We start from the raw sequence: 17157 nt of genomic DNA, 5'->3' as shown, positions 1-17157 counted from the left end.
TAAGCATTTGAAGTTGCATGGGTAGCTTGAAAGTGCAACGTTTACTTGCAGAGGTGCCAAGATGATTGATTTCAAAGGATAATTTTTATTTATTTCCCTTTTTAAACCGGAGGCAGCAAAACCAGAGGGGCTTTGGGGTCAGGAGCCCCCTACTTTTTGCCCTGCCTCTGATGTCACATATGTTTTCACATCTATTTTTTGCACTGGGTGGCAGCAGCATATGTTATCAGGAGCATAATTACAACTAGCACCCCAGCAGAGTTATGTGTATTTCATTTTTGAGAAAGCCTGCCCTTTGCGGGAAGTGCCCCCTGAGCACTGGCCCCCTCCACAAGTTGTTACATTATCTGTTTTAAACAATACCACTAATTCTACTTTAATTAAATTCAAACAGTCATCCTAACAGTAGCACATTTCATACTTATACAGTGCATCTTTACATTGTATGCGGTCTGCTATTGACTACAACTCACACCCAGTCACTCCACACACAGACTGACTAAGGTACACATAAGGATTTTTCCAAGCTTAAAAAGATTTTTTTATCTGTGACAAACCCCCACAAGTGAAGATAAAATATCAGGCATTTAACAGTTTGTCATACTGTGTGTGGTGTGCGCCAATAATCGCAACACAGAACACCACACACATAAAGATTCAATCAAGTCCTCCAAGACAGAAATCTTGTGTGATCTAACAAAAGCGAAGACGAACAAACATATGTTGCACCGATGTAGCAGAGTGTTTCCAAAGGGACCAGAGGCGGGAGTGTTATAGGATGGTGATGTCCTTATTTAAAAAAATAATAATAAAGTACTTCTTGCCATCTAGGGAAGCCACTTGTCTTCTTTTTTTTTTTTTGTATACATCGGGTAGGACATTTTTGTTTTTCTTTACAGCTGTATTGTTTGTCAGTCAAGGCGCTTCTTTGATATTCCGTTCAATGTCACAGTTCATGGAGTCATGACTCGGGAGTAGTCGGCTTTTCCCAACCAACCAATTTTTGACGCTATTATCGGGACAAATTCACTCTTAACGCAGCTCAGACCACAGAATAATCTTTTAGGCAAATCTTATAAGACATTCGTCGTCTTTGGTATGGAAGGGGCAAAATCGGGACAAAAACAGCCCAATTATCTTTGTGTGAACCTTGCCTTACTAGCCAACTTTCAAGCTGAAATTTCCCCATGCGCTTTCATCTTTGCCGACATCACAACGACCAGTCAATAGGCACACCGTTAACAATCCCCACTCAGACAGTGGCTCAGCCAGAACTTTTTGTGTGGGGTGGCCTAGGTTTGGTTAATGCCCGATTGCTCGATTGAACTTTTCCCCCCTTGAAAAACAGAAGGGGGAGTACAATTGGCGGCCACCCCTGGCTGCCATGTAGCTCCGCCCCTGCACTGTGAGTTACGGATATTTCAATATTGTGTACATACAGTAGTGCCTCAAGATACGAGTGACCCGACTTACGGGTTTTTCAAGATACGAACCGTCGATTGGCTCAGTTTTTGCTTTGTGTTGCGTACCCAAACTTGAGAAACAAGTGCTGTCTGGCGGTAGGAGGCTCCACTCGCTTGACGACAAGCAACACTTTGGCTGAGACAATTCGTAACTATTCTTTCCCAGCTAACTCTAGGCGAGAGGCGGGGTACACCCTGAACCAGCCAATCGCTGGGCACATTCACAACCAATGGGCAATTTAGAGTCTTCAATTAACCTACCATGCATGTTTTTGGGATGTGGGAGGAAACCGGAGTGCCCGGAGAAAACCCACGCAAGGCACGGGGAGAACATGCAAACTCCACACAGGCGAGGCCGGATTTGAACCGGGGTCCTCAGAACTGTGAGTCACATGCGCTAACCAGTCGTTCACCGTGCCGCTCACAATTCACCTAACACAAAAATACAAAAACAATTTGACGCTGTGGACGTTCATTTTCATGGGTGAAATATGTTTTGATATACGAGTGTAAGATAAAAGCATGCTCCCGGAACGAATTTAACTCGTATCTCAAGGCAGCACTGTTCTGTATTCCAGTAGAAATTAACGTTTTTGCCTCCTCCTTCATGATTTTTTTCCTCTTTTGGGGGGGGGGGGGGGATGCTCCTATTAAATTCATCCAAAAGGCCACGTGGGCAGTGTAAGGAATTATGTGTGACGCTTGCACATCATCATCATCATCATTTAAAAAAAAAAAAAAAAAAAAAACTTTTTTGTTGAGGCAAAAAAAAAAAAAGTTCGGTGATACGGTTCTCAGGTTTCAGGGGGGGTGGTGTGGGGTGGGGGGCCCACTTACGCAGTAGGACGAACGAAGACGACGAGCAGGAAGAGGAGGAAGAAGAACCGGGAGCCCACAGAAGCCAGCACTTCTTTTGTTTTGAAGACCCCGACACGCGGGGTCACGGGGGGCTGAATGGACTCAGACTGAAGACCCGGACTGACAGCAGCCACGCACGCTAATTAGGATAACCTGGTGGCGCAATTAAGCGCACAAGGTGGGTGTTTGTGTTTGGAGGCACTGAAAGTTTGGTGGAGAGGCTGCTTTCCTTTGAGTGGGCAGTTGGAGCTTCTGTCGACCATGCAAGTTAAGTTTTAAAAGCGCTGTCGATTGGAATCTGGCCGATCCAGCGACGTTTGGCAGCTGGAGCTCGGTAAGTGGCTACTTCGCGCTTTGACACAAATGTACTTTTCCCCAATGCCGAATGGAAGGCGCCCTAGCCATATTTAGTTGACCACCAACACCCGGGAGAGCGCAGTGAACACAGCTATTGCCATGGTGTGCTCTTCCACATTTCTGCTCATTTTTTGACGTCTTTCCCCCCCCCCACCCGGTGGCTTCAAGGGCGCATTGCTTGGCCGACTCTTGCGGCGCAGGCGTGCGTGCGTGGCCTCCGTGTCAGCTCCAGCTGAACCCTAAAGTCCAGCTTTCTGCTTTGGGTTAGCCAGGAATGTTAAAACGCCTCCGCTTTGTCCGGATTCTTTACACAGACTTTCCAGACCAGACAACCCCCTCCCATCCCCAAATCCTGCCCCGTATGCAACAGTGGATGTTAAAATGTGAATTTCTTTGTTTGCGCGTATTAATCTTTGTCCAACCGATGCGTTTGGCCTTTTGTGTCTTGTCTAGGAGCAACAACTACGTATATTTAACTGTGTTAACAAGGAATGAAGCAAATCTCTGCCATCCAAAACGGTCGTGGCAATGCTTTTGCATCTTGAAATAAGTTGACTGGTTTATTACACTACAAAAGTACCAAGTTAGAAGATACACTTCAATTAACTTATCATAACTAACCAGCCAAGGTTTTGACAAGATGTCACGGTTCCCTCTTGAATTTTCTAAGTGACATTTCAGATGATTCTTTGCTTTCAAATTTGTGGAAGCCATTTTTAGGTTCAAGGTCCATAGCACTAATGGAGGTATGAGAATGGATGGCATTCAACATGGAGAAAAAAATAAATCCCGCAGACGCACTCAAAAAGTCTCCCATGAAAGCTGACGTTGCTCTTATTGCACACGAGCCGCTGATGTTGTACTGTATTCTATTTTCACTGCCACGTCTTAGGACTTTTCTTCCTATAGTGTAATTTGTTTTCAGTTGCACTGACAATGTAGAGAAGTTTGCTCTGAAATCCCAAAGTATTGTAATACCTGTAACTCTGTGGGGCTGGTGATCGGCAGTTGTGAAGTCCGCAAAGATTCAGATGGTCATGAGGGTAAAGGGACCTTTAAGCTGAAATATTGGCTCAAATCAGTCTGCGTGTGTGTCTGGGCATGAGTCGTAGCCGGTAGCAGCTCTTGAATGCATGCATGCGTTCCGTTACTGCTCATGGTAATAAAGCGACTGAAGTGCGTCGCCGGCTGTGTCTTCCTCGACCACACACGAGGGCATTAGAGTATTTTTGTGAGCATTAACGGTCAAACGGAGGCTGTGGACTCAGCAGGCCTTTAATTTGTTTCCACAACAGCTGCGATTCCCATCAGACTAGTTGAAGTGGTACAAGTGGCATTTTAAGCGACAGTCTGTGCACATCTGGCCAGAACACACAACCCCCTCTCACTGAAGCTCTAAAACCTCTCCCTCTACTTGTCTTTATCGCTGCTGTGCTCTTTTAAAAGGCAACATTTGTAATTGTAGGGTATTTGCTGCTACTTGTTCCTGTTGCTTCTTCTCGTCACATCCTTTTGGGGGAAAAAGTGTTCCCCTCAACTGCAGTGAACCCCCGTTTATCACGGGGGATATGCACCAGAACAAACCACAGGGGAAAATCAGAGAGACGCTATGAAACTTTTTTGTTTCACCCTGTCACATGCTTTAAACACATTATACTTATTAAAACACCCTTTTTCATGTTTTCCTTGGCGCCTGTTTTCACAAAGTTTTCCAAATAAGAGGCAAAGCGGCCTTGCTTCACGCTGTTCGTCACTCCCAGTTGTAGTGTAATGTAAAACTGACACGGAAAACGAGAATCCAACAGTGTATTTAAACACAAAAATGTTCGACCAAACCATATTTTGTGGAACGAACGTCTGCCAGAGAATGTAACTTATTTCGTTTAAAAAAAGTCAATTTCATCCAAGCCACTACTAGAGATGACAAAATGCAGATTAAGCCTATGAGATCCTCTAACAGCTTGCTGCAATTTTCAGTATTTCATGTTTTATATTGTGTCCACCGCAGACATTCCCACACCGCCTCACTTGACGACACACCGACAATGGCGTACTTGAAATTACGCATTTTATCAAGCAGTTGTTGGAGCGCGGCCCCTTGTCTCCCCTTTGTAAAAAGCTATCTAAAGATATTATCATGCAATAATTACTGTGTAAAATAATAACTGCCACGAGCAAACTGAAAAGGATCTCTTTGTCGCTTTTTGTTTTTTTTGTAAACTGAATGTGTTAAATGAATAGAGATTTCTAATGATTTTTCAAATGCGTTGCATCAAGGTTCAATACTTATGCCTCCTGTATTATAATGTTGGCCATCATTGTTCATCATGTCACTTGGAGAGTCAAATTTTTTTTTTAAGGTTGTACTTAGTGCAAAAAAGTTTGGGAACCTCTGGCAAACTGCTGTGAAAAATATTTTGCGCCCCCCCCCCCTTTTTTCAAATTGTTATTGTTTCTCCACTTTGTTTAAGATCAACAAACAAATGTAAATGTCAAAGATATTCTATATATATTTATTTATATTGACCAAAGTCAAGATTTAAAATGTTGATTTCATTTAATAAGGAAAAAATGAATAAATACATATATTCAAAGCTACCAGGCCCTGTGTGAAAAAGCAATGGCCCCCTAAACCTAATAACTGCTTGGGCCACCCTCAGAAGCAACAACTGAAATCAAGCATTTTATGTACAGTAATTTGCGATGAGTCTTTCACAACACTGTGGAGATATTTTGGCCCACTCTTCCTTGCAGAATTGTTTTAATTCGGCAACGATGGAGGGTTTTCAAGCATGAATGAACTTTTTAAGGTCATGCCACTGCATTTCGATCGTATTCAAGTTCGGAGTTTGACTAGGCCACTCCAAAACCTTATTTTTATTTGTATTTTTTTTAAGCCTTTCAGAAATTGTCTTGCTGATGTTTTTTAGCTCCTTGTCCTACTGCAGAATCCAAGGGCCTCCATTACATTGCCATTGACATACAGAAGTTTTATTTGCTCTTGAACAGTCTACACTGCAAAAAGAATAGTGAAAGTACAAATAATGGAGTGTTTTTGGTGGGATACTGATTAACAGAGCACACAACAACCAACTATCATATGAAACCGATTGGGGGGGAACAACAGGCAATGCAACAATCAAAGAAGAGGAACTGATACCAGGAGGGCTGAAGTGGGATTGTAAAATAAATAAATCGATTAAAAAAAAAAAAAAAAAAACTACATAATTTAATTAAAAAATGGTGGATTTATTTTTTTTTTTAGAGCAAGACATCACGTAAAAGCCTGTCTGTAAGAGGGTGTTTTTAGAAGTAATTTAAAAGAAGAGTAACTTAATGTGTGTGCAGAACTTTCATTGAGTTGCCCTTTTCTATCACCCCCCCCCCCCCCCCCCCCCACACCCAAATCAAAAAGCCTATTTAGCTCCACGGTCCCCTCGACACCATGAGTTGGAGTTTCCTCACACGTCTGCTGGACGAGATTTCTAACCACTCCACCTTTGTGGGGAAGATCTGGCTGACGGTGTTCATCATCTTCCGCATCGTCCTGACAGCAGTTGGCGGAGAGACGATCTACTACGATGAGCAGAGCAAGTTTGTCTGCAACACACAGCAGCCGGGTTGTGAGAACGTGTGCTACGACGCCTTTGCGCCGCTCTCACACGTCCGATTCTGGATATTTCAGGTATGCATTGCATCAAATTTAATAACCATCTACCATTAAGTGTGTGGCTCAGGCGAAGCAATGTCTGTCTCAGGTAATTATGATCACCACTCCAACCATTATGTACTTGGGATTCGCCATGCACAAGATCGCCCGCATGGAAGACTCGGACTACCAGCCGCTACGCAAAAAGAAGAGGGTGCCCATCATCAGCCGTGGTGCAGTTCGGGACTATGAGGAGGCTGAGGACAACGGCGAGGAAGACCCAATGGTCGCTGAGGAAATCGAACAGGAGAAGCCAGACAAGGGGGAGAAAAGTAGGCTTCCTTTGTCAGTCGGTTGTAAGGATTTAAAGATTTTTAATTGACAATGTTCTATTTATGTAGGACATACAGAAGACTTGAAATTCAGCTTCTCTCTCTCTACTAATAAATAAAATTAAAATGTTTACGAAGTAGAACATAGAAGAAATTAGCTAGTAGTCCTGAATTGTGTAGCGTATTTAGATGTGGAGGGCGATACTGTATATTAGCAGCCTCTATGCAGTTGACCACAACTGATGTGCTAATTATACATGACTTATGCAAATCTAAAGGCTCACCTCTTTTGAGGATTCTCAAGAGGAATGGAATTCTTTAAGGCTTGGAATTCTTTCATGCTTGAATTTCAATGTTGGCTTTTCAAGGTTTGAAATCGTTAAGCTCTGGATAAAGTGCAAGGAGCACCGTGACAGTCGCTTACTGTCGGGAGGTGGCAAACGTACACGCACGCTTCTTAAGTAGACACTACAGATAGTTGTGTAATAATAGAATTAATAATTCAGCTGCTTTAAGAAAGTGTAGGAAAGTACGGACTGACTTTTTTTTTTTTACATATTGTTCATATCTGTGGAGGTTGAAATCTGTAACAAGCCTGTTTTGATAAGGTAAAGGAGTAGAAATTACATGAGTTTTTTTTCCGACGTTCATTTGAAAACAGAAGATACCAGAAAAATCGAGTTTAGTACGGTAATGAAGTAGTCCATCGTTACTTCCCCCCACCACTGCTTGCTCTTCTGCCTGACACAATATGTGAGCCCCGGGCACAGGCCTGTCTTTATGTCCCTATGAACGAAGATGAACCTCATTCCACCGCGGGATGATAAATGCTAAAAAGACAAGGCGAAGATTAAAAAGTACAACAACAACAAAAACTTGTAAAAGATGCTTTAAAATGTAACTTGAATGTGCTTGAAAGCTGAAAGTTTGACCATGTCACAGGATGTATTGAGGTATATATGTGCTGGAGACAGCCGTTTAAGTTTAGGTAGCGCTGATGTTTTCAACAGAAAATTTGGGTGAGCACCTCAAGCTCAAAATTCATTTTGATGTGATGGGATTGGAAGCGTCAAACAAACATTACTGCATTACAGGGGGAAAAAAAGATCACTGATAATGTTGGGGAAGCCAGCAACCACATAAAAGCCACAAGTGCAGAGGAATTGGGTGTATCTGCACATCCTGTGCAACATTGCATTAAAAACCCAGGACAGCACAGCTGAAAAACCGTTCTGGGGGTTCCCAGTACTAAGTGCCGCAGTGCGCTGAAATGACAGACGCACGGAAATGCAGTTGATGCAGAGTTGTGTCATAGGTTATATAGCATGACTCCTCCTCGAGACTGGCTCCAAGTCAGCCCTTTATATAATTCAGAAGGTCCAACATTACATTGCTGAATAGACCATATGTTGTGGTGGTGTTTTATTTTTTGGAATCTGCCATTTCAAAAATTTATCCATTCTCAACATTGGCCCTCATTTTGCCTGCGCCTCAATGTTGCCGGTTTGCACCTGCCTTTCAGATGCAGTATTTAAAGATCCAAAATCAGCCATTTCAGTTTGACTCAGGTTTGATGTATTGCATTGCGTGTACTAAATTAATATCTACTGGTCCCAGAATCTGTGAAATATGTAAGACCGCAATTGTACCCGTTTGGTAGACGCAATTCAGGGTGCGCCCAGTTAGTAGATAAGCTTTCACATCCGTTTGCATGAGCAATCAAGTTTGTGCCTGTTTTTCCACGGGCAAACGTTTAATAAATCGGGTTCTTTAAGGTCTAATGAACATTTGTGACTTTTCTAGGCCCGCAGGAGAAGAAACATGATGGACGGCGGAGGATCCTGCGAGACGGCCTGATGAGAGTCTACATATGCCAGCTTCTGTGGCGCTCAGCCTTTGAAGTCGGCTTCCTTTGTGGCCAGTACATCTTGTATGGCTTTGAGGTTATCCCTTTTTACGAGTGCACTCGCTCGCCGTGCCCGCACAAAGTGGACTGCTTTGTGTCTCGGCCTACTGAAAAGACCATCTTCTTGCTGATCATGTACGTGGTGTCTTTCCTCTGCCTGATCCTCACTGTCTTCGAAATCATGCACTTGGGCGTCGGCAGTATCCGTGACACATTCCGCAGGCGGGCCACCCTCAGATCACATACGCCCTCTTCCTTGCATGCCATAGCCACTGCACCACCAGGTTATCACGCTGCTGTAAAAAAGGGAGCCAAGGGGGAGCTGAGAATGTCACCAACAGGTGACTCCGGCATGGACAGTTTTGGTGACGCGGGCAACTCTTCCCGTGACCTGGAGCGATTACGTAGGCACTTGAAGCTGGCACAGCAGCACCTGGGCCTGGCCTACCACACAGAGGAAGGAAGTCCCTCACGCAGCAGCAGCCCAGAGGTTCACGCTGTGGCACAAACGCCAGCCGAGCAGAACCGCCTCAATTTTGCCCAAGAGAAGCAGGGAGATGCCAGTCAAAAAGGTATTTTGGAACCGTTTAATTACATTGACCAAGGATGTTGTCTTGAATCTCCGTTTTATTTGTGTATAACTTTGTGTCAACGGTTTCTTTTTTTATGATTGTCATCATTACATTTTGGTACTAACTGAAGAACATTGTGAACTCTCAAAAGATCTATTGTTCATACAGTAATGGGTGAAGAAAATAATTGTCAAATATCCAATTCATGTGATCCGTTTTAGCACCAGTTTCATCCAGATGTGAAATTCCTTTTGGGCTCTAGCATGCAGTCCATCCATCCATTCTGTTTCATCCAGATGTGAATTCCTTTGGGATCTAGCATGCAGTCCATCCATCCATTCTGTTTCATCCAGATGTGAATTCCTTTGGGATCTAGCATGCAGTCCATCCATCCATTCTCTATTTCATCCAGATGTGAAATTCCTTTGGGATCTAGCATGCAGTCCATCCATCCATTTTCTCTACCGCTTATCCTCATTACTGTTTGGTCACGGATGAGCTGGAGCTATCCCAGCTGTCTTCGGGCGAGAGGTGGTATACACCCTGGATTGCTCGCTAGTTAACCACAGGGCACACATACTGTATTAACAACCAACCATTCAAACTCATTCAGTTTAGTCTTCTCAGGTTTATTGAAGACTAACATGAATGGAATATGGGAAGAAGCTAGAGTACCTGGGGAAAATGCCACACAAGCACAGGGAGAACAAACTCAGTTATTTCAATTCCCAAGTGAGGCGGTGACACTGTGGACGAGCCCACCGGCTGAAAGCAAGCCTGTTAGTTTGCGAGCGAGCTTGTGGCTAGTGCCTCTCGCCACAGTGTGGAAAGCCCTGTGAGGATCCGGTGGGTTACAGTATATTCCAGCCACCAGAAGCAGTCATATGAATGACTTAATTTGTCACACGTTTGAAGCCTCAGGCTTTACTGTATATACCTTGCAATTTTTTTAATCACACATTTTTGCAGATGTTCATTTTTACTTTATAGGGGCTTTAAAATACTGCTTTAAACGGAATCTTGTTTTAGATTTTGCTATTCAGTGTGGGGACCTTTCAAGAATGCAATGTGAAGATTGCAAATACAGGTTGTGTCAAGTGAATGTCTTTTTCTCCTTTTCCAGGAATACGTGCCTGAACCTGCTTCCTTGCCCAAGCTTCTGTCTTGTCGTTCCTACCAGCCTTTATCACATTGGGTGGGGGTGCCTCTGGAAAAGCAGTTGGACCACTGAGAGATGATGTGTGTTTGTGTGTGTACGTGCGTGCGTGCGCATGTGTGTGAAAGAATATGTTCCTTCCAGAATTACATGTGTTTTGAAAAGGAATGGTGATTCACTTTTAATGGCCGTTACATCGTCAGTTGATGTTCAACCAAACGCCCAAGGCAGACCCGAGATCGCTCATTCGGTCGCTTATTTGGCCTTAAATCTTTGTCCATTTCTGCCACCTCGACTGGCCCAGTTCTTTTTATTTTTTCCCCCCCTCCTCCTCACAAAAGGGAGTGCTTTTTTTGTAAGGTTTGTTGAGGCTAACTTGGGTAGATGATGTTTCTGGACCAGTGCTCAGTGTTGTTGTTTTTCTAAGGCTTAAGTATTTCGTTCATTGGGCCAAAATGTTTAACTGGGGAATGCTTGAATTCATTATGCTCTCAACATTCCTAAGAATTTCCACAAAAAAAAACCAAAAAAACTTTTTTTTCCTGTTTTTGTTTTTTTTTGGGTGGGGGGGGGGCGGCGGCGGCGGTGGCTTATCGGCTAAACATCAAGGAACTGGGTGGCGATCAGCAGCGCCAATTCTATCATGCACAAATACATTCCTCCTGGGTGAGACATGATTTTCCATCCCTGACATGCGTGGCCTGTGTTCATGCTCCAACAGGATGCTTATCCACGCAACCTCACCCTGCAGTCAGCAGCTAAAAGCCACTTTGGTTTTTGGAGTCCTGTGCAGGTCAACACGTTCTTAGCTTCGCAATTGCTTTTTGGTGTCCGGCTTGAAATGATGGTCGATTCAATCAATCAATTCTCATGCCAAGTGTTTGTCTTTCAGTTGTACGCTACATTCCAAACAATAACGCTGCAAACAATAATAGCTTTCTTTTCTAGTTGTAGAGATATATTTTTTCTTCCTTGAGAGTAAATCTATTTGAACCGAAAGTTGTACTGTTTTTATTGTGGATTTACAACAAGGAAACAAAGCGCTCCACAAGATGAGTTACACTGCCATCTAATGTTGACAATAAAAACTTAACATTTGCAGTGACCAAAAAAAAAGGTAGGTTTATTGTCGTCAGGTTAAATCCGGTTGAGGTCAGGGTTAAATCAAGTTCTTTCATATTGTGCTAATGTAAGCACAGTATAGTTGTAGAAAGGAACCTTACCCAAACGGTTCCCACAAAGTTATGGCTCGATCAGTTTTAACAGTGCACTTTAAACCAAACTGTTGCATTAAATAGGAACTTAAAAAGGCCACAGATTTAAAATAATAATAATCGTTTCACATTTGCATCCAATTAAAAATGTATTTTTAAGTTCTTTTTTTTTTTTTAGGCCTACAAAAATGTATGTGCGTAGATTATGCCCAAAATGTACTATAGTGTATCTGTTTAATCAAACTTTATTTCGTGACGTAAGAATACATAAACACTATTACAATTTAGATGAATCAACAATGTAGTCGATTAATGCATGGATTGTCTTTGAAGCAAAGTTTCTCTAAAAAAATTGAAAGCAAGCCATGAGTATGTATTTTATTCACTATTATCGTAACAGTAATTACTTATGGTTATCGGCATTCAATAATCACGAGAGTAGTAGTGTCAAGAATTAAGTTAAATGGAACCCCCCCCCTCTGTCTCCTTTGCCGTTTGAGTGCCACAACAAGCGCCAAGGCATATTTTAGATTTAAATTTTTTTTTTTCTTCATCTCCAAAAATGAACACGTTACCCAACGTGGAAGTTGGGTTGAGCAAGTCATACAATCTTGCTGAGTCACAGCATACTGTGTAATGCACCCTGAACCGGTCGCCAGGCAATCGCAGGGCACATCTAAACAAACAACCATTCACACTCTCATTCACACCTACGAGCAATTTAGAGTCTTCAATCAACCTACCACACATGTTTTTGGGATGTGGGAGTAAACCGGAGTGCCCGGAGAAAACCCACGCAGGCACGGGGAGAACATGCAAACTCCACACAGGCGGGGCCGGGGATTGAACCCGGGTCCTCAGAACTGTGAGGCAGATGTATTAACCAGTCGTTCACCGTGCTGCCCGCTAAAGCAAATCGTGTTTCTCTACTTCATCTTAAAATATGTAGAATCATTGCTCAACAAATTGGGGCACTAAGAACTAAAGTGGGCTAACTCAATTTTTGTCATCTTTTAGTTAATTGAGGAAATGAATCGAGAAAAGGCATCGCTTTCTGATAAATACTGGTCTCCGTCAAATTTTGACTTGCACTCACTGTTTTAGCATGGATGCCTGTGCAGGTGCATATTAGTTTAAGAGAATATTCTTTATCATCTTTCATGCAATAGTGATAGATTTGATGGATATTTCAAATTAAACCACTATAGCACTAAAACCTTAGTGGCATCAATTGGTCAGCAGCCATAAAACTTCAAAATCACTGTCCTGCAAAATGAAAAAACTGGAGTTAGAGTTAAGTGTTAGCCCACTCTGGTTGTCACTGGCTCTATTGCAGGGGTGTCAAACAAATTTTTGTCACGGACCACATTGTAGTTATGGTTTCACTCACTGGGCCATTATGACTGTGAACCCATATGAATATATGATATATGATTGATATTATTACATACTGTATACACAAAAAAAATTATGGATAACTACTTTTGAAATCAGAAGCCAGTAAAAACTGGTCCAGCTATTATTCAGTTTATTTCAAAAGGGTGATTGGTAACAAAAAATGCTAGCAATAACTTAACATTATTAAAAGTTAAAGTTATTTTAGCAAGAAACACTAAGTCGGAAGTAAAAAGAAAGTGTAGGTTAGCCAACTTCTCGAGTAAATGAATAATGAAAAATACAGTCAACTTTTAACAAAGAAAAGCTCGACCATTTAGGAGCTATACATTGACAACATAATAATAAAATTAATGTAACATAAAATAATCGCGGCATTCATAACTGTGTGTACAGTGAGCACGGTAAAACTGCTGCTAACCCTGGGGTTCGTTACCCAAGTCCACAGAGGTGCTGCATTCACTGGCTACAGGATAAATCAGTTTCCGTGTTGTTTGATGTGTTTTTATGTCAAGTGGAATTGCATTGCATAAGTAAACCACTCTTTTAAAATAAATTAAGCAATAGTTGAACAATCTGACTTCAATCAATCAATCAATAATCAATGTTTATGTCTATGTAGTAATACGAAGAGGCAATTATACATTTATAGAGTTTCACAGTTTCCCTGTGAGAAAAAGAAACATACCTACAATGAAGCCTGTGAAAAAAAATTAGCTTGACACCCCTGCTATAGAGAGTCGAGAGTAAAAGTGAAATGGTTGCAAATCCAGCACGCTAGCTATAGTACATGTTTTGTGTGATATGGAGGTGACTTGCCCCTTTCAACTTGCACTTTTAGATACAGGTACATTCTTCTGGAATGATATTGGGCAACGTCTCATGCTTAAAGGAGTAGCCGCCATCAGATGTGGTGGTGATGTGCAGTGACCTCATGGTTCCAGGGACAGGGGCGCAACACTGCGTGATCCCAAGAATGGTACTTGTTTGCTTTGAGGCTGAGCAATTGCCATGGCAGTAGTAGAAGGTCAGCACCTTAGGGTGGATGATCCAATAATTCCAGCCCAGCTCCTGGAAGCTGATCTGGATTTCAGCTCGGCCGCAGTCATTGTGCTGTATCTTCTCCTGTGAGGGTCGTTGGAGGAGATTAAAGGCCGAGGCGGACCATGGGATGGGGTCTGGTACGCTCCTCGGTGAGCGTGCCGTCCCTGGTTGAGCGTGCAGGTGAAGAAAAGCAATCTTATCTGGCTCCTCATTGTGACACTGACAGTTAAAACAGTGCACTCGAAGCAGGGAAGGCCCTCCAAGCACCGGGGCCGACAGGTCCTGGTCCAGGATGTAGGTTGTCCATCCATCTGGGCTGCTCTTGGACAGAGCATCTGCCCCCTGGAGAAGCTGCCCGTCTAATGTGAGGATAAAGAGCGTGGCTGAGGAGTTGGCTGTGACTCCTCTGCCAGCATAGAACCAGAAATGGGCCGACATCAGCAGCTGGTAGTCTGCAGATGGCTGGAAGTAATATGTGAAGCTGTTCTGTTCAGGCGAGTCAGATCTGCCGCAGGATGAGTCTTCAAGATTAAAACAAGGCACTTATTTAGTTTATATTCAATATCCAACACATTTAACCCTTTAACTACCCGCTAATAGATGCCTTTACCATAGATCCCAGCTCTAGACCATGTTTTAAAGGAACGATTTAAGGGAATTTATAAACGCTTTGGTTATCGTAGAACTCAAAGTTGTCCCTTTGCACCCGACACAGATTCACAATAGTAATGTTTGATATTTTATTTCCATGAATTGAAAAAAATACAACAGCATAAAAAAAAAACGCAATAATAGAAATGAAAAATATTGGATTCACTGTATATCCTCAAAACTTTGAGCTGTGTATTTCTTTTTAAAAAAGTAACATATTACTGTAATGATATGGTAGGAAATCATATTTAAAAAAATAATAATGATTGCTGTTACTGCCCCAAAAGGAAATGTAAAAGGCATTGCAAATGCAAGCTTTGTGTATTGGTTGTGAAGGGATTAATCAATGTAAAGTCCACATTTCTCACCAGATCTGGGGAAGAGAATGATCTCAGGTGTTTCCTGGCTCAGTTGGCTTTGGTGATCTGCCCACACTCTCTGACTGGTTCCAGGGACCCATCGAGGGATTGGTGTCATTCTCTCTTCATTGGGCCCCTGTGGGACATGTGGTGGTCCCTGCAGCTCCAAACCATCTAGAATGCGGTGTTGGAACCACAACAAAACCTCCTCTCTTGAAAGCTCCTCTGCCCGGTAGGTATGTATCAAGAAATTGATCCACCAAGGGCCCAAGAGAAGCACAACACAGGACAGCATTGCTACAACACAATTCACCACTGTCAGTTCAAGTGCGTATGTAACAAGCAGCTCCTCACAAGAAAGTATGACCTTGACGCTCGGAATGTTGTGTGATCTGTTTGGATTTCACACAATATCAGGAAAGTGTGTCTGCACTTCTTTTACAAGTGTGATTTTCTGGCATGTGCTTTGACCATGAGAAATGACAGTGTTAACATACATGCAAGCACCTATACATGTGTGTATCACAATGCAGCAGAATTTATTTTTGAAGTCATCACGCCAGTAGGTGTTGTCTCCCATAACACACATTTTCCCACTGGAACTGCCTCCTGTTTTGCCTTGACGCCTTTCTGCTCAAATATTGTGACGACTCAGCTGACTCAGCAAGCCAGATGCTCGTTCAAGTGGGGTACAAACATACCAATTTTTAACATCTTTTAAAGCATAAAAGACAATACACATGAAGTGGGGAAGAAAATGCCATGTGTGATCTTCCTGCTCTTATAGTGTGTGGTGTAATTTGGATAACCAACACACATAACCATATGTCCACATACACTTGTGAGTTTCCATGACCTAAAATACCATGACTGTCTGAAATGTGGGAAGGGGCAGGGCATCCAGACTGCTGGAAAATACATAAAATTAGACAGTGTAGTTGACTCAATGATTGATTTTGTAATGTTGATGTGTCAAGTAAATGGAGACTCATTTAGCATGGGGAAGAAGAAGGAGTTAGCATTTACTTACTAAAAAGAGCACCTTCTAAACTTGGCATGTTTTCAATGGAACTGACCTGGTGTTACTATATCGGAACATACAGAAATGTAAACTACATTGATTAACATCCTAATTATGGAAAAAGTTCAGTATTGCTTACATCGCCTCTCTTCTGTGGCCCCCACCAGGCCTCATGAAACAGCTGCAGAAGCTGCTGGTGGACTTCTTCTGGTCTGGTCATCACTGGAGGAGAGCGTCGGTCCTGTATCACCCTGTGAGGGAAAGAGGGGGGGGGGGGGGGGGGGGGGGGGGCAGTGATGCCAGAGACGGTGGAGGATTCCTCCATGTCTGGGACACCAGAGACAACGGGGATTGTGGACTAATCCCCCGAACATGTAGCGCGTGGCTGCGACTGCGTGTCCTCTCCTGTGTATTAAACAAATAAATTGAGTAGTTAAACAGGAGTGAAACGTTTTTCAAAAGATTACTAAATACTATACATACAACATTTACGCATGAACCTTTAATAGGGCTAAGTGTAGGTTACTGTATGAACATATTTGTTGTGACTGTGAGTTATAAAAATACATGATATTTATCTTGGGGGTAATCAGAGTCACCCACGTGTGCTTCCACCACCCCTGAGAGATCAGTGTCACCTATGATTGCAGCGACTCTCTCCTCGGACGGGGCGCAGTACTTTGGCGGTGGGCAGCTGTCCTCCGCTTCACATCCACCTTAATATCTGACCAATTATTTTTTTTGTTCAGCGCGTGTGCGCTTTTCTGACCCCACAGCAATGATAGCCACACACACACGCTGTCCCATTCACTCCTCTTTCGCTTGTTGTTAACGCCGGAGGACAGCGTTCCAAAGGATTTCCTTGCGCGCCTCCACTTCATTGAGCAGCGTCTCAATTTCACATTCAGAACAATTATTTTTCTTCACTGCCTTGCTCATTTCCTTTTTTTCTGATCGTACAGAGATTGGGATCTCAGCTGCAGGGTAAATTTAAATATGATTTGCATATTTAAATATGGGCGTGGACGGGGGGGGGGGGGTGGTGGTGCAACATGCGCACTCAATTCTATGTTGATTCGGATGTATAAAGAAAATTTTCTTGGATTCATGTGTACACACAGATCCATACATCTGGATATTTTTGTGCTTACGTTTTGTGGATACGCCATGTTTCAGTATG

At 42.8% G+C, this 17157-nt stretch overlaps 2 protein-coding genes across 3 annotated transcripts; one reads left to right on the top strand and one right to left on the bottom strand.

The window, feature by feature from the left end:
• The first annotated feature begins 2301 nt into the window (after positions 1–2301).
• Positions 2302–11292, top strand: LOC133479959 (gap junction gamma-1 protein-like). Of its 2 annotated transcripts, none has more exons than XM_061777548.1 (5): positions 2302–2499; positions 6094–6363; positions 6437–6659; positions 8463–9137; positions 10261–11292. In XM_061777548.1, the coding sequence occupies exons 2-5, from the start codon at positions 6124–6126 to the stop codon at positions 10272–10274; spliced, it is 1152 nt and encodes a 383-aa protein (XP_061633532.1). In that variant the 5' UTR covers positions 2302–2499; positions 6094–6123; the 3' UTR covers positions 10275–11292. The 2 variants fall into 2 exon arrangements, with proteins under 2 accessions (XP_061633532.1, XP_061633526.1); XM_061777542.1 differs by having other exon boundaries at positions 2302–2655.
• Positions 11293–11990: 698 nt separating this feature from the next.
• Positions 11991–16233, bottom strand: inha (inhibin subunit alpha). Its single transcript, XM_061777587.1, has 2 exons — positions 14966–16233; positions 11991–14467 (listed from the first exon to the last, which is right to left on the bottom strand). The coding sequence occupies exons 1-2, from the start codon at positions 15249–15251 to the stop codon at positions 13740–13742; spliced, it is 1014 nt and encodes a 337-aa protein (XP_061633571.1). The 5' UTR covers positions 15252–16233; the 3' UTR covers positions 11991–13739.
• Positions 16234–17157: the final 924 nt, after the last annotated feature.

This window comes from Phyllopteryx taeniolatus, chromosome 1, assembly GCF_024500385.1.
Source record: "Phyllopteryx taeniolatus isolate TA_2022b chromosome 1, UOR_Ptae_1.2, whole genome shotgun sequence".
Classification (NCBI taxonomy): Eukaryota; Metazoa; Chordata; class Actinopteri; order Syngnathiformes; family Syngnathidae; genus Phyllopteryx; species Phyllopteryx taeniolatus.
This window is presented reverse-complemented; position numbering and strand designations above follow the sequence as displayed.

Excerpts from the sequence above, each read along its gene's own strand:
- LOC133479959 (XM_061777548.1), top strand. The coding sequence starts at position 6,124 with ATGAGTTGGAGTTTCCTCACACGTCTGCTGGACGAGATTTCTAACCAC. Across the intron at positions 6,364-6,436 it reads TCCGATTCTGGATATTTCAG|GTAATTATGATCACCACTCC; the intron begins GTATGCATTGCA and ends TGTCTGTCTCAG. Across the intron at positions 6,660-8,462 it reads GCCAGACAAGGGGGAGAAAA|GCCCGCAGGAGAAGAAACAT; the intron begins GTAGGCTTCCTT and ends TGACTTTTCTAG.
- inha (XM_061777587.1), bottom strand. The coding sequence starts at position 15,251 with ATGCTGTCCTGTGTTGTGCTTCTCTTGGGCCCTTGGTGGATCAATTTC. Across the intron at positions 14,468-14,965 it reads CATTCTCTTCCCCAGATCTG|ACTCATCCTGCGGCAGATCT; the intron begins GTGAGAAATGTG and ends TTAATCTTGAAG.